Source organism: Dermacentor silvarum, chromosome 11 (assembly GCF_013339745.2).
Source record: "Dermacentor silvarum isolate Dsil-2018 chromosome 11, BIME_Dsil_1.4, whole genome shotgun sequence".
In the NCBI taxonomy this organism is placed as follows: Eukaryota; Metazoa; Arthropoda; class Arachnida; order Ixodida; family Ixodidae; genus Dermacentor; species Dermacentor silvarum.
The window spans coordinates 99,571,499-99,587,824 of NC_051164.1; the positions used below are offsets into that span (position 1 = coordinate 99,571,499).

At 47.8% G+C, this 16,326-nt stretch overlaps 1 protein-coding gene across 2 annotated transcripts in view; it reads right to left on the minus strand.

Moving 5' to 3' along the window:
- LOC119433439 (uncharacterized) overlaps nucleotides 1–16,326 on the minus strand; it is a 102,700-nt gene that overhangs the window by 15,449 nt on the left and 70,925 nt on the right. For both annotated transcript variants that reach the window (XM_049659212.1, XM_037700645.2), the window contains exon 3: nucleotides 303–1,969. In XM_049659212.1, coding sequence (XP_049515169.1) covers nucleotides 303–1,969 — 1,667 coding nt within the window. The remainder of the gene's footprint in view (nucleotides 1–302; nucleotides 1,970–16,326) is intronic.

Genomic DNA, 16,326 nt, shown 5'->3' on the forward strand with positions numbered 1-16,326 from the left:
CTCTACGTTTAGACCTGAGGTGCCATTCTGGACATTTGTTATAGTGAGGCATTCTGGGCAGTCAGATACCGCCACTTTGTCCCATTCGCCATCTTGTCAGTTCCATTGGCTAACACAGCAGCTACGCCTTCTGATTGGCTCAAACGCCATGATGGCAGGGTGAAATTTCTCAGCATTCAGATTAGCCCCCCCAGCATTGACATTCACAGTTGTCCTCAAGCTCATTTACCCTGGCCAGCCTTCCTGCGGGAAAAGTAGGATTAAAGAAAATGAAAATAAGGTGCCGCAGGCAACTTACTCACCGTGCACCGATTGGGCTTCTCGCCGGAGTGGACGCGCATGTGTATGAGGAGCTTGTAGCGGGCGTTGAACGGCCGGTGGCGGCGCGGGCAGCCCTGCCAGAAGCATGTGTACTCATCTCGAACCCGCTGATCGATGTGGCACGACTCGATGTGACGCACCAGGCTCTCCTGCTCGTCGAACAGGGCCCGGCACTCGATCCACTGGCAGTCGTACGAGCGCGCCTGTTGTTGGTGTTGCTGCTGCTGCTGTAAGACCTCGCCGCCCGTGGTCGAGTCGACCTCCGCGAGCTCGGCCGCGTCCGCCGATCCGGTGCTCTCGAAGCTCGAGTAGTTGGAAGGCTGGCTGCTGTCCGAGGAGTACATCTTCTGGAAGGCTAGCTTTCGGGCCATGTGCTGGTCGTACGAAGGCGGCGGCGGCTTCTGCAGGTCCACGAGCAGAGACGCAACGCTGGGAAGGGGTTGAGTAGAGTCGACGACGGCCTCGCCGTACTCGACGACTCTCGACGCGGGGCCAGCGGCGCCTTCTCTCGCGGCATCGGCGACACCGCCCGCCGCAGGTAGCACTCTGTCCGCTTCCTGCTGCTTGATGACGGCCAGGTTGTCCTCGGGCTCCAGGAAGTCGTAGTCCCTGAAATCGGCCAGCTGGTCAACTTCGTCGATTGCCTGCAGGACGAGACCGGCGTTGTCGAAGGGAGAGCCGGGTTCTTCTTTGGCGGCCATCTTGAGGAGGGTCGGCGAGTAAGGCGTGCTTATCCGGTGCTGCGCGTTGCAGCGTGGACTGGTGGGCCTAGCCGACAGGTGCCCGTACGCTCCCAAGGCTGCGGTCGCCGTCGCCAGGCTTGACGCTGACGAGGCGGAGGAAGGACACCGGTTGCCGTTGAGGTACGCCACGAGTGAGGTGGGCGACGAGCGGATGATGGTGTTGAGGTCCATGCCGTCCGTGGACGTCGGAGATATGGACAGCGACCTCTTGCTCCGACGGCTCGTGAACGAAGAGCGAGCCGAGCTGCGGTTGCTGGTGAAGGTGGATAACGTCGGAGAGGAACTAGTCATGGCAGACAGGTCCGAGCAGCTGGACCCGATGTCCGGCGCCATCCTGAGCTGTTCGTCGGCCTCGAAGAGTGCAGCCACGGGGGACTCTTCTTCGATGCCAGTGGCTCTGCCAACGTCTTCCCTCGCGGCAGCACCTTCTGGATGAGGGAACCTCTGAGACTCGAGGCTGTTGTCGCTCCTGCCTAGGGCCTCAGCAGGACTGGCGGCGTCGAACACTTGGTCGTGCTGAACGAAGAGGCCCAATGAGCTTAGGTCCTCGCAGAAGGGTTGCTTCTCAGTTACGAACACCGAGTCTTTGACGTCACCAACTATGGCGTCTTGGGCAAAGAATTCCTCTTCCTGGAAGTCGGCGAAGCAGCCGAAGGCGTCTTCGGGGCTGGCCGAGTGAGGAACAGACGCCGAGTGGCCCGATGTGTACGAAGAGCAGGGGCTCGGCACGAAACAACCTTGGGATGAGGCTATGGGCTCGTTGCCGCCGCAGGAGGACAGGTCTCGAACGCAGCAGTCCTGAGAGGGGGACAGGTCGAGGTGCATCGCGGTGACCGCCTTGGACCGGGTCAGCCGGGCTCGAGGTCGGCTGCGCTCCGAAAAGCACTTGTGCGGCTGGTCCTGGACTGCGGATGGCAGCGCCGAAAAAAACTCGTGATGAGGAGAATTACAAATGAGTGAACTACATAGATTATCGCAAGGTGCAAAGCTTTCAAAATAACTGCACCGACATCTAACACAGGAATGAACAACTACCCAAGAAACGGCTTTGACACGGAAATCTCCTTCCAGATCACAAAAATGGGCAGCAGTTGCTCATCTTGACCAAACGCATCGCACTAAAATGTAAGCGTCATTCACCTGCCTGAAAAGGACCATTTGTTGAACTTATGGTGAGAGAAAGAGTATCGAAGTGAAAATCAACGTCTTTCATATTCTTATAATATTCAAAGTTTAGACATTTCGGCACACATCACTGATGTTACAAACATTCACGTAAACATTCGAATCTTCGATGTTATGGTTGCGTCCTTTTGCCAAAACCATCTTCACAAAAATTGCGCGCTGCATTTCAGATATCTCGGCGAGGCTAAGGCGGCGGATTTGGCCTAATCCTCCAATACACGTTGTACCGATACTTGCTTTGACCTGCGGCATTGTTTAAAGGCGCTCCTGCGCTTTCCATCACCTGCAGATGCCAGTGCGCCAACCAAAATGCCGGTGAATGGCTACGGTTAGGGCTTCTAGCCGCAGACTCGTAGCTGGCTTCTTCTGAGAAAAAACTACGGCGCCGTATTTCCCTGACTTTAACGTTTGCGTCAAGAATTGTAAAAACGGCAAATAAACCGATTTTCATAAGAATATTATTATATACCTGCAATACTCACGCGTCACTCCATGAGCATTACGGGTCTGCAAAGGGTAGGTGAACAGCAACAACACCCGAACCGGGACCGAACGCGGAAGTGCGTCAAACAGATCTGACCTCCTCGCGAAGCGCTCGAAGAATCGCGTGAACTCCGCACTCGCCAACTTTTTGGAACTCAAAACAGAACGAGCCTCGGGGCTCAAACTCCGCCCCCAAGTCGGTGTCCCAAGCCGCTCCTGAGGAGCCAATCGAGAGGGAAGCGGCCAATCCATGCGCCGCTCGCTCATAACTGCTGCATCTTCGTCTTCTTCCTCCTTTCACCGCGTCGCATGTGTTTGGCGCTTCTTTTGTTTTGTGATGCAAGAGCGCGCGAAGCGCAACGCATAGGAGAGACGTTTCGGCTCACGACGACGGGTTACCACCGCGCGTATCTGTGCCTATGAATGCGTGTGCGCGCGCTTCTTTGCACATGTGGTGTGCGTTCGTGTGTGCGCTTCGACGTGTGCGCGTGTATGAGTTTGTGCCGTGTGTGTGTATGTGTGTAGTATACTGGTGTTCTGGTTATTTCTTTCAGCTTTTTCTTTGTCGAGCAGTGTCTCGGCTGGCTAACTTCGAGGGCTCCCGACTTCGAGAGCCCCGAGCGCGCGTGTTTGAAACCCGAAGACTCGTGCACGTGCGACGCATGGGGCACGCCCATGCAAAATAACGCGCTCACTGCCCTCTTGTTTCTTTTCTTTTTTTTTCTTCTTTAAGGGTTCGTTGCAAAGCAATGCGGCGACTCGAACATACTGCTCCTACTGCTGCGGTGTCCTTGTTGTTTATCTTTAAATACAGAATGCACATGTGCCGATTTTTTTTTTTTTTTTTTTTTTTTGCACTGCTACTGAAACTAAGAACGCCATTCTGCAGCGAAACTTCCTTATCAGGGTGCGTGTTTGCTGTGTTAATTTGGCTTTTACGATGTAGTTGTGCTCCGCTGCTCTCTGGCAGCCTTCTTTCTATACGGCAGTCAATTACGGCTGGCCAGTGAGCCGAAGTTGCGATCATCTCAAGTTCTGCAGTCATTAAGAACGGTGGTATTTTATCCGGCGACTTACCGAAACAAAGGTACAAAGTGCACGTTATGAAAGCCAGGGGAACGCTGAGCGAGAAAAAAAGAATTCAATTCCGCCGTAAAAGAATAAATTTGCCGTGAAGCTCCCAATCCAGATACACAACTTAAATATGAGCAAGTAGGTTTATTCTATTTGATTTATTTATAATGTAAGGACTGCACAACGCGGACACAGCGTTTAAGATAATAAATTGTGGTTTTATGGCAAAAGAACACGGCAGCAACTACAGTGATGGTGCACGCGCACAGAACGCGGCGATGAAAACTGGCTCACTGCACGCGCCAAGCGCGATGCAAGGTTGCCAGAATACGCGAAGGCTCACAATATGAAGCTGGAGATGCCGGAAATTGTTGCGCTCATGGTTACCCTTCGAAGTACACATTTGCTTCAAATGAAATTTGAAACATTTGAGAACAGTAATATGAGGTAATATGAAACCGTTCTGTCAATAAAGCAATTTTCGAAAAACTGCTAGCACATTCAATGTAGAGAGAAAAAAGAAGCAGCAATAAAAATCATGAGCCATTCCACTCCGTGAAGGTGGAGGACCAGCGTAGCTGTTTAGCAGACGACGCAGAGGTGACACAGATTGGGGAGGCCGCGTATAGTCCGGACTCCCGAGGAGCAACGCGCCTGCGTAGAGCGACGCCAGGAACAGAGACGAGAATGCAATCGTCGCCGGTAGTGCGCACTACATGCGGCCTCCCCATAAGGACGAGAGAAGTGAAATTCAAAATGGAGAACAGCACCTTTTCTTATATACACGTGCGACGTTGCCGCCGCCCCGGGAGAGCGGCAGAAAACTAGGCGCGCAAGTCGTTGGAAGGCCGACAAAGAGAGGGCGGTGCGTAGACATAGAGAGGGCGGTGCCTTTTGGGCTAAGATCTGATACTTTTTACCCTTTTATATTACTAATACCACTAACTAATGTTTTTAGCCATTTTTTCGTGGTATGTTTATTGTATACACTTCTATCCCGTTATATTTTGGTTTTGTAACCCTTTCATTATGATGTTTGTAACTAGCATAATGAAAAAACTCTGTTGGTACCCTTATTTGGACCTCTTTGGGTCCCAGGTGTGACAAGGGTAGTTCAAGGGCGCGTTATAGGTCTCGGAGCCCACCATCCGGAGTCCACAGGGGTGTGTGCCATTGCGTTTGGACCCTTTCTGCACTATCACCAGGATAGGCCCAAATCTTTGCCCACGCACACGAGAAATGCACAGAAGCCTAGCCATAAACAGCTTTGCTGTAAAACGGCAAGTTTTGCAGTTGCTGCGATTAGGCAAAAGTCAATCAAGTCAGTCCAAAAAAAAAAAGATACTAAATTTCTACTCGGAATTATTGGCTCACAAATTTAGTGTTCCAGAACACTTCGCGATGCGTCGTCACTGGGAATATGTTTTGACAAACACCCATGTCCTTACACACAATCTATTTATCATAATCATCATCATCAGCCTATTCATGTCCACTGCAGGACGAAGGCCTCTCTCTGTGATCTCCACCTAATCCTGTCTTGCGCTAGATGATTCCAACTAGCACCTGCAAATTTCAGGCTGCCGTAATTACAACCTATGTGATTGAGTGACTTATTTGATGGTATTGGGAACATTCACCGCCAGCTTTTCCAAAACATTCAATTTTCATGTTAACAGATAAAAACCGCATCAGGAAATAGAAAAAAAATGAGGCGGATGTCATGTCTAGCCCTACGAAAATGCGATAACATTTCGACGTTGCAATGTATCATGGCACGATTCATAAGTTTGTACTATGTTTGTTGCGACTACATCTACGACGTTTCGGGTGATAATGTTGCTACAGTGGTGAGTACGGGAAGGTGTATGATAAGTTTCTCACTTTCAAATTTCATATACCTCCTTGCGAATGCTTGAACAATTACACATCCGGTCCTTGCGATGGGTACTAGCTCTCAGGTTCCGTTTACATCACAAACGAAATGATTTGATCATCAATGTTGACACGTTAAAGCTATGCTGTGAACTATAGAGACAGCTTTTGTTTTCTTCAAGAGGGGAGTTGTAAGGAAACGGAGGGAAAAGCTGACCGAAACGGGGAGATAGCAATAGAGAAAGGTTGACGTGTTTATGCTGGCCGTGACTATGGCGAATAGTGGAGACGACGACGCAAGTGATATGCAAGCATAGTGGATGCGTCTGCCATGTTTATATGTATCTTGTAACGTCGTCTGCTGTGATCGCCATGGCCAATCTAAAACAACTAGCCCACCCCTGAACTCTCGTACGTGATCAAGTATACTTGCAACTTAATGAGGATTTCGTGTTAAAGCATCAGCTTTACCTAATAAATGCTGTCGTTTGGCCTCCGCTGAACTGATTAGCAATTCATTTCATTAAAGGAAAAAGCCAAGTTGTAGTCACTTTTGCAATTGTGGAGTCTCGGGCGAGTTGGTGGTTCATGATGTTCTACGGGGCGCCCATTTTTAAGTTTTCCGGAATTAAAAAAAAAAAAAAACGCCTGCGTCAGATAAAATAGTTCTAGTCATTGAGCTCGATTATTCAGAGGCGCACATTACTTGCACGAGAAATCGAAACACTCAATTAACTAATTAAAGTAGTCACCATTGAGCTTCTTAATTACTTTCGGCACATATTGCACTTTACGAATTTTATCCGGCGAGTTTGGGCGTATCCACTTCGAATTAATTTCCAGAATGGCACCAGCTTGGAGATATGCGCCATCAAACTCTCCGTAAAAATGCATTGTTATTCGACTTTTTTAAGAAAACGCTCTTTTATGCATTGAAGCACAAAAGTAACTGAAACGCCAATGTATTTCGTCCCACACTTTGGGAAGTAATATCTCGAGACTGGTGTCATCCAAGATATTCATTTCAAGTGGATACATCTTGCAATCTTACCGGATACAATTCCTGCAATATGTGCCGTAAAGTAATTAAGAACGCCTTAGTGAACTTCGGTTAATTAGTTGAATATGTGTTTCGATTTCTAGTGCCAGCAATGTCCGCCTCTTCGAATAATCCAGCTCAAGGACAAAAATTGTGCAATTTGCCAGAGGCGACATTTAATAATTCCTGGAAACTTCTCGTAAGCCAACATTGCGTTCAATTTTTCAAATTAACTTTTTTTTCAAAGCCGCCTTCTGAAACAAACATTTTTCAGAAATATACGTTTGCCCTTTTCTTTACCTATTTATTTTTTCAGATTAATAGAAAAGTCGGTATATTTACGTCATTCTTTTTTTCAGAAACTGCTTGGTAGCGAGATGGTTAACTGCGCTTGTATTTCGAGCACGTGTTATGCCAATACATCCTCCACAGACACTTAAGACTTCGTATGTGGGGCTATGCGGAATCATTGTAGTCACTTTGGTGAAATGTTTTCTCTTAGTTATTCATCCGCATGTCGCCGTGCACGTTGTAAACGCCCACGGTGTTCCTTTTGAGACGTGATGGTGGTGGTACACCTCATTTTATACGCTCATGATTTGGCGTCGAGAGTGTTGTTGTTGTTGTTTCCCGTCAAGTATGTAGCTTGTACCCACTATGGGGGATTGGCCAAGAAATGGATACGCGGTGTGCAGCGGTGCCATTTCGCATTGAAGGATCGTTGCTATAGCGCGTGATGGAAGACGATGACGACGGTGACCCGCACACCGTCGAAAGTGGACAATCCACCCGTAGTGGGTAGGAGCCATATACGAGATAGACAACAACAAAAACAACGTGTTGCGTGATCTTTTGCCTATAGGGAAGACACGATGCTATTTTTAACATCGTCTTCTGATTTCCACCGCCTTTGCTTCTCATGGAATAATTGGTGTACTTCAAGGCAATTGGAAGTTTCCATTACAAAATTGAGATGCCGTATACCGCCTCTAAATTTTTACTTACGCAGGTCTGGTCTCGCTGTGTCCCCTCTATCTTCTTTTTGCAATGAATCCGAATCCATTGAGCATTTCTACCTTTCGTGCCGCCGATTTTTAAGAGAAAGAAAAATCTTTGAAATTGCATTTCGAAAACTCGGCCTATTATTAACCTCACCAACCATTCTCTCCTTTGGGGCGACTTCACTGGGACACAATCACAGGGATGCTTTTATTGCAGTTTACAATTTCGTTAGAGATACAAAAACAGTACCTTGCTGAATTTTTAGAATTTTGAATTATTCCTATTATTTCACTTCTTTATGACAAAATTACTTTATCTCAAAATTCTTAATAATATTTTTCTAACGACTACTATGCAGATTAAGTTTTTGTTAAATTTCTCATAAACATAGTTGAAACCGCCTGCTTCTTGGCCAATCCCCCGTAGTGGGTATGAACCAAAGTTTAGAAAACAAGAGAAGACAAGACGATGCCGGGTTGTGTAAGACACGGATAAATTTAACGTCAATCCGAGCATTTCTTGACGTTCTTTTAGTCTTCTCGCCGTCGGCCATTTTTAGTACCATGTCTTGGTCACGCCACCGCCGCATTTTCGCGAAATGGGGCATATACTGCTTTCGCATTAATAAATCTTTTTCGCAACGAGTCACCGCTGTGTGCATGGACCATTCTTCTTTTGTGTCTCGTCCTTGCATGCACTCACTTCTGCAAACACTTTTATTTAGGCCCTCCATTCTTGTGTTGCAATTGCAGAAAAATACAACATTTTCAAACAATTATAGTTGTTAAATTTGATATATCTCAGTAGAAGTGAATCACGGTTCCGTGCAGTTTGTGTATTAGTATGTGAACATCTGCAGCGGACAAAACTGAGACAATAGACATCACTCTGAAGTTGACGAATACTTGGACAATGCCTTAATTAACAAAACTTCCCAAATTAAGAATCGTAAGAAAATGATACCTTAATGCATTAGATTTGTGAGCTTTAGGCGTTCTATAGCGCTACGTTTACAATGCTACGATACCTGTGAATCTTGCTATGAATGAGGGTAGTAAACCTGGCGTATTTTTAATATATTTAATGACTTCGAAAGTTCTTTAAAAAAATTGGGCACCTAAATAAAAAAAAATATGACCCTGCACGGTTACAAGAATCTGGCGTAATTTTTATTCTACCCTGTGAAATAGTTTACACCCTTAAATGTGAGAAACGTTGTAACTGTGTCTATAACTAAAACCCTAACACCTTTTTTTCGGTGTTAAGGTGGGAGTTATAGACACATTTACGACCTTTTTCATATTTAAGGGCGTAAATTATTTTAGCGTACATGCCTTATTCTAATCAGTTCATCCGTCGCCCGATAAAGGCATATGTGTGCACTGCGTGCCTTAAGTGGTTAAATTGAAGTCGGGCGAGAACTGAAACTTTTTAGAGGGCTAGAGAGCTTCAACTGGTCTGGTCAAAGCTGTCGTCAAAGCAATGTGTGGAACGGATACTGCGTGAATGAAGGAAGCTGCCTTCAGTAGTCTCGAGATAGCTCTGCAATTGCTAGATGCTTGCAGCACGCATCTTTAGTTCGTGTTTTATATTTCGTTTTTTTTTTTTTTTTTTTTTTCATACGGCTGACACGACGGAGACCGGGGGAATACGAGCGTATACGCATTAGGGCGCGCGTCGCCCGCCTAGACGCCGAATCATGCGCGCAGGGGGGTCGTCGTCTCCGAAGAACCCGAGACTCCGACCACGGGCCCCGAAGACCGGCCTGTCTGGATCCCTTGGACGCCGTATGGACACCAGCCGCGCAGCGCAATCAGTCGGCAGCAAGTTGCAGGGCCGAAATAGGTCGCTGCTTCTTCCTACGCAGCGTTTACTGCTGAATCTGTTTACCGTTAATGTAGACAAATGAAAAATAATTTGTTATACTACTCAGGATACACACATTTGTTAAAATACTACTCAGGATACGACACCTCATTGTTCCCTTAACAATTTCCAGTTGAGAATGGTGCATGCATAGAGTGTGATCTGTATTAATAGAAACAAACATTTAAAAATCCGCCTCCATTCCACCCTGTGAAATTGGATGTACAGCGAAGGTGTTGCCGACGTTACACGAGCGCCATTACAAAAAGCGACCGCTAGGTGGCGCCACCGTTAGCACAGCATACATACTCATTCTAGAAGAGCCTCTGCCTAGCGCAAGGCGTTATTGCACTAATTGAATTTCTCAAAGTAAAATTAGTGAGAAAATTCGTAAAGTACGGCGTACGCACAACCTGCAGACATGATAGCATCGGATTGTACTTCGAATATACGAGCAAACATAATTCTATTGTGCCGAAACTGAAACACAAGGCCTTCCAGCTGCCGTTTGTATTTGGGTGAGCACAGACTTGGAGCACCGCCGCAGGAGTAAATAAAAAACAAAAAAAAACAATTTGCGTTGTTCTGAAAAAAAAAAAATACGCCACCCGTTGGTGAGATGTATTCTACGACAAAAAAAAAAATCGTCTTTCAACGTGAGACCGAAGGACAGACTGTCGGGATTGGTCATCGTCCATCGGCATAAATTTAGATTGACGTTCACCGTGGTGCAGCTTGCATACAGCTGCTCAGCGGGAACGCTAATTAATGTGTGCGCGCACAACGCTGATGCAAGCAGTGGAAGCTAGAACGTTCCCTTGGCTTCTAGCAGAGCCGATTGAGCGCAGCGTGACGATGCGTCCACGAATCGAACGCACTTACGCGCACATGCAAGCTACATGTAAAGTGAGGTTAGGTTAGGTTAGGTCAGGTCTTTGGAGGCCTTCTAATCCTCCATGCGCGGGCCTCGCGTGCATCGTTGATTACATGACAGCACGGCGACGACGGTGGTCTTGCGCCTCGAACGTGCGTATAATTGATATCGCAATAATAAAAAAAAAAGTTTTTTCTCCGCCGAATGAGTGCGTGGGTGGCTTTGAAAGTGTGATTTACACCATCAGGTGTAATCTGAACTCTATATTCTTTCTTTCGAGTTCTTTCAATGCCGTCTTATTACACAAGACGGGCTAGCTAGCTACTGCTTGGCTTATTGCGTACCGCTCAGGTACGTGGTCTTGACAAAGCCATATCACCCAAGTTGCAAAAGTTGGAAAAATTAAAGAAGAGTTACGAAACGTTCGAGAAATTTGCGAGCAGGAAAAAAAATAAAAATCACGAATTTGATGCCATGCTCACGATTCCTTGCATGATGTCGGCATTGACGTCAAAGCTACGTATCGACAGCGACGACAGCACGAGGGCTCGTCTTTCGTGACGAATATTTGCGCTGCACTATTCCTTCAGCCTTATTGCCATTTCAGGTGAGAGTAATAGGCACCTGCTATCTACGACCAACACCTCCACAATAATGTCAAAACAGGTCAATTGCCGACTGCGTAGCGTTCATCTTCGTTTCAACGGTGACTTGTTTGTACATTCCAAAATTCGTAAACCTAGCATAACTTTGAGCCCGTTAAACTGCTTCCGGGAACACAGCGTCTGCCACGTACGTCATCAACTTTTGACTGCGATGTGGAGAGTGATCGATGTATAAGAGCTGAACTGCCGTCTTCATTATAACAATATAGTTTCTGCGCGTGGAGCTCATAACCAAATCTGCATTGGTTAGCCCAGGTACCCGTCAACCGCGCGCGATAAAATAACAAGGAGCATCTTACACTGTGGCCACCGGTTCTGGCAGAGGTGCAGGCTTGAGACACAGTTGTCCTCCCAAAGGTGCTGCCGGAAGGCAGACGTGCCACCTCTTGCATGGATCGGGCGAAGTGTTTCAAAGTCGTGGCTGCAACCTCCTTATATACCCCGCAAACTCCGCGGACCCCCGGTCCTGCTCGAGACGATCCTAAAATAAGCAGGTGGTTTCGACTCTGCTGGAGCCAGACTGTCGGCGGTTGTCGGCATATTCTTCTGGCAACAGGTCGCCGCTTCGCAGGACTGGCCGGGACGCCGGGGTATTTTCGGGAGAAGCCGAAGACCTCCCCCGGTGGTAAAGATCACGTGGTCCCCTCATCCGACTCGCCGGCGGAATCGCTCATGTTTCCGTTTAGGGAATGGAGCATGCGCAGTACGCAAACTAGAGGCGCACACTCACTCCTGAGAACGCGGTGAGTCACCGCGTCTTCCGCGAGAGTCGGAACAACAGACCGTCTAGACAGGACAATCGTGGGGTGAAGGTATCAACGTCTTTATTGAAAAAACCAAGTGTCGAGAAGCGAAGGAAACCGATGGAGCGCAGTGGACAACAATCACGTGGACGGCATCTGAGTTCCACGTCGTACTCCACTTAGATTTATGAGCAAGTTTTGATGTGGGATTCTTCCAACGTGATGTGATGGAGGCCGTGCTTCTAGTGCTGATATCCGTACTGACACTACTTACATGCTTGCGTTTGTTTAATTACATGCAGTGTTTGTTTTATTATGTTATTTGTTATTATCATGTTCTCTCTTTCACTCACTCACTCATTCATTCATTTATTTTTTAACATTGTTTTCCTTAGCCAGTTACTCTTCCGTATCGGGTTGTTTCTAGCCTCTTTCATGGGCCGATCCCGGAGATAGTTCAGTCTGAATATTAGTGCCACTGGGGCCACTGTTTATGTGATGACTATGATAATGATGATGAAGGTGATTATGATTGTGATAATGATAACGGTGATACTGGCGATGATGATTATCATGATGGATATTACGATGGGGATGACTATTATTACAATGAATGTTGATGATAAATCATGGCAAAAAGTTACCCGCTGCGGTGGCTCAGTGACTAAGGCGTTCCGCTGTTGAGCACGAGGTCGCAGGATCGAAACCCGGCTGCGGCGGCCACATTTCTATGGAGGCGAAATGCAAAAACGTCCGTGGGCTTGCGCTGTAGTGCACGTTAAAGAACCCCAGGTGGTCAAAATTAATCCGGAGCCCTCCACTACGGCGTGCCTCATAATCAAAACTGGTTTTGGCACGTAAAACCCCAGAAAAGAAAGAAGAACATGGCAAAAAGCTGGAACGCGATTCAATGTCTAGCTAACGTCGACGAAACGTTGTCGTTTCAGCGCGATTCTCACAATAAATCATACAGTTAATACACCTCACTCTCAACCCCAATTCGTTCAGGAAGACGCTGACTTTCATCGACTTCAACTAGACGCTGAATTTTTTCTTAGTAGCTTATCTTTGGTATACACGGTCCTAAAGAGACCCATCTTCTTATTTTTATTAACTTAATAGTAAATAACTTCCATAGTAATAGACTAGGCATACATACAACGTGGTTGTATCAGTTGTGGGCTTTAAGCCTTTGTAGCTTAGTGCCATTCAATAAGACCCAAATAGTTTTTCCCGATCGCTGGTCGACTGGTAAAGAAACGTACTAGGTCGATCACTCCTTTGGCCAATACCCATTTAGTATTCAAAATATATGTTTACTTAACTTTTTCAGCAAAGAGTGGCTGATATTACGCCAGGCGCGAACATGACGAAACTGTTATACGCGGTCTTTCATTCCAAGTCGAACGTGCTAAGAGCTATTGTATGCCAACGACATGCTTGTCCCCACATGATCACACAGAGAAGTTGGTTGAGAAGTTGATTTCGGCGTGAGTGATGCCATAGTTCGTAGAGCTTTGTCTGGTCGCAACTACAAGCCAACAGTTATAGTCACTTAAGTCTACTGCGCCACTGTTACCCCAAATAATACACCAAAGAATGTCCATCCTGCGCCAATTACACGCCTGTATGGTAATGCCAACGGAACCACGCGATACCCCCCTATCCAACACCCTGGTCCATCCCGATGGGAACCCGCCGTGGTTGCTTAGTGGCTATGGTGTTGGGCTGCTAAGCAACAGGTCGCGGGATCAAATCCCTGGCCACGGCGGCCGCATTTCGATGGGGGAGAAATGCCGAAAACACCTGTGTACTTATATTTTGTTGCACGTCACAGAACCCCAGGTGGTCCAGATTAATCGGAGTTCCCCACTACTGCGGCCATCGACGCGAAGGTAGTTTATTTCAAATCGCTAAAGCTAGAACTAGACTATAAAAACAGTTTCCTTCATCCTAACTTGCTTACTTTTCAGTACAGATCCGCCGGTAGCGGGCGCGAACTCGACGGCGCCAGGCCTGACCTCCGCTGAACAGGAATCAACATTGGCTCAAACTTATGTGCACGGATTGAGAGGGTCGAATCTTGTGCATTTCAACTTCGTAGGCATGTTTTGACTAACTTTGAACGCGATTATTTATATATACTAACGAAGCCGTTGCGGCTATCGCGTTATCGGTTCGGACGGCCGATCGCGCGGGGTTCGGTCGAATGATGGTCGGCACGCTGATTTTATCGGTGCCGTCGACAAGAAAGCCCGTCGCAGTACGACAACTCGCGCTCGTAGGTTACGTCTTGTAGGCCTGGTATGATAAAATGGTCTCAGCGACACAGTGCTGAATGGTCGGCCTATCGTAGGCGTGCGCGTCTTGTCGGTCTCGTATCGAGCCAGTGTTACCGCGCCTTGAACGAGTACGTGAAGTCGGGCACACGCTGCCACTACCAGCAAGCGAGGACTGACGCTACAAGAAGTCTTCGTCAGCAACGTGTTTTTAAGTGTCGTCCAAGTGTAACGCAGGGGTTTATCGATAAATTTGCTATCACAGCCATCAATGCAAGGCGGCAACTACGTGGTTCCCTGTGCAGTCTAGACGAAGCCCTCACTGCTTTCTTTCTGTTAAAAGTGGAGTTGCAGTCTTACGCTACGCACGTTTTCGGTACCGCACCGACGTCGAGCTACCAGTGAAGTTTCAACGAGGTACACAGCACAAGGTTGCACTTGCAGTAGCGCGCGTGCGAGCGCATTTTTTTTTTTTTTTTTTTTGGGGGGGGGGGGGGGGGGACGTTTCCCCGAGACGGGGCCGCACGGCCGCGCGCGCAACCCTTCCAAAACGTTTCGCGACTAATCCGCCAGGGCAGGGCGCATGCGCCGTAGCGCCGTGAAAAAGGCGGATTATACCAACTTATACCGCACTGTATGGTATAATGCCAACGGAACCACGCGATACCCCCCTATCCAACACCCTGGTCCATCCCGATGGGAACCCGCCGTGGTTGCTTAGTGGCTATGGTGTTGGGCTGCTAAGCAACAGGTCGCGGGATCAAATCCCTGGCCACGGCGGCCGCATTTCGATGGGGGAGAAATGCCGAAAACACCTGTGTACTTATATTTTGTTGCACGTCACAGAACCCCAGGTGGTCCAGATTAATCCGGAGTTCCCCACTACTGCGTGCCTTATAATCAGATGGTGGTTCTGGTACGCAAAACCCCATAATTTAATTCATCCCGATGGGAGGCCGTGCTGCTCAGCTCCAGCCTGGATGACTCGCGTCAGCTGGTGGATTGAGCCCTCTCGGCGGCCAAGGCCACAGGAGCACTGGAATAAGGACCTCCTCTCCCCTCGCAGGAAACTGTTTCAATTAAGTTTGTGGGGAATCACCGAGATGCCAGCGATATCTGACCAGGAGGGTCGATCAGCAGCAGCAGCAGCAGCCTTCCCATGTCGATGCTGCGTAGATGGTGGCGCTCGCCTCGTCACGTGACGTTCGGCGCATCTCGCAGCAAGTTGGGCCACGGCTGTGTAAGTCGACGTAAAAAAAGGATCCGGGGAGAAACTGCTTCGGGACACTGCTGCGAGGGCGATTGCGTGAGGCGTGCGCCCCGCTGAGGTCAAGGTTAATCGGCCAGCGGTAGATGACGAATGCGGAAAGGCTGGAGAAGGTTATGTTTAGAGTGTTCGATTCGTTCCTTGTTCGTGACAGTCTATTGGAGTTTGTTAAATTCGTTTATTAAACAGCGTTTCCTTTTTGTCAACCGCTTCATCTTCCTGGTGAGGAGTACATCAGACCCCGCAAGGTTATCTTATCTCTCTCTCTCTCTCTCTCTTTCGTATAGAGCTGTTTGCCGCTTAGGCTGTAGCCTCAAAGCGTGTGCTGGCTGTTCAGTTTCCCGTGCAGGTTGCAGTACGGGCACATTCATGGTAGAGGTTTCTGATACATCGAAGTTGTACTTATAACAAGAAACATAAGAAACCGAGGGGCTGGGGGCGCCTTAGTCTGGTGCCAACGTTTTGACGGAGCAATTCGCTTTCCTGAAGGACTACAGAGGTCCATAGAGGTCCAATTCGCCTTCCTTAGGTCCTACAGAGGTTCGCGGGTTGCTAATATGGCCACGGATGAGCGTTGTAGCCTTTGAGGGCGGCAAGTTTTCTTGCGGTAACGTTGGCACCAGACTGATCAGTCCTCCCACTTCCATCATGTTCTCTCATATTTCATGTTCAATGCGTAAGAGCTTATACTGGGGGGCAGATTGTCCAGATCACAGAATATACGGTGCTATACGGTAAACGGCAGTTTTCAATTTACCAACTGGCTACAGGAAAGGGTAAATTCAGTGGGGCTGTTCATACGGCTTGCCATGATTGTCTGCACAAGAGAATGAAACACACAGGGACACGTTCACAGGACGAGCAGAATCGAGTAGGTCTTGTAAAAAAAAAAAAAAAAAAAAGTGTCCTT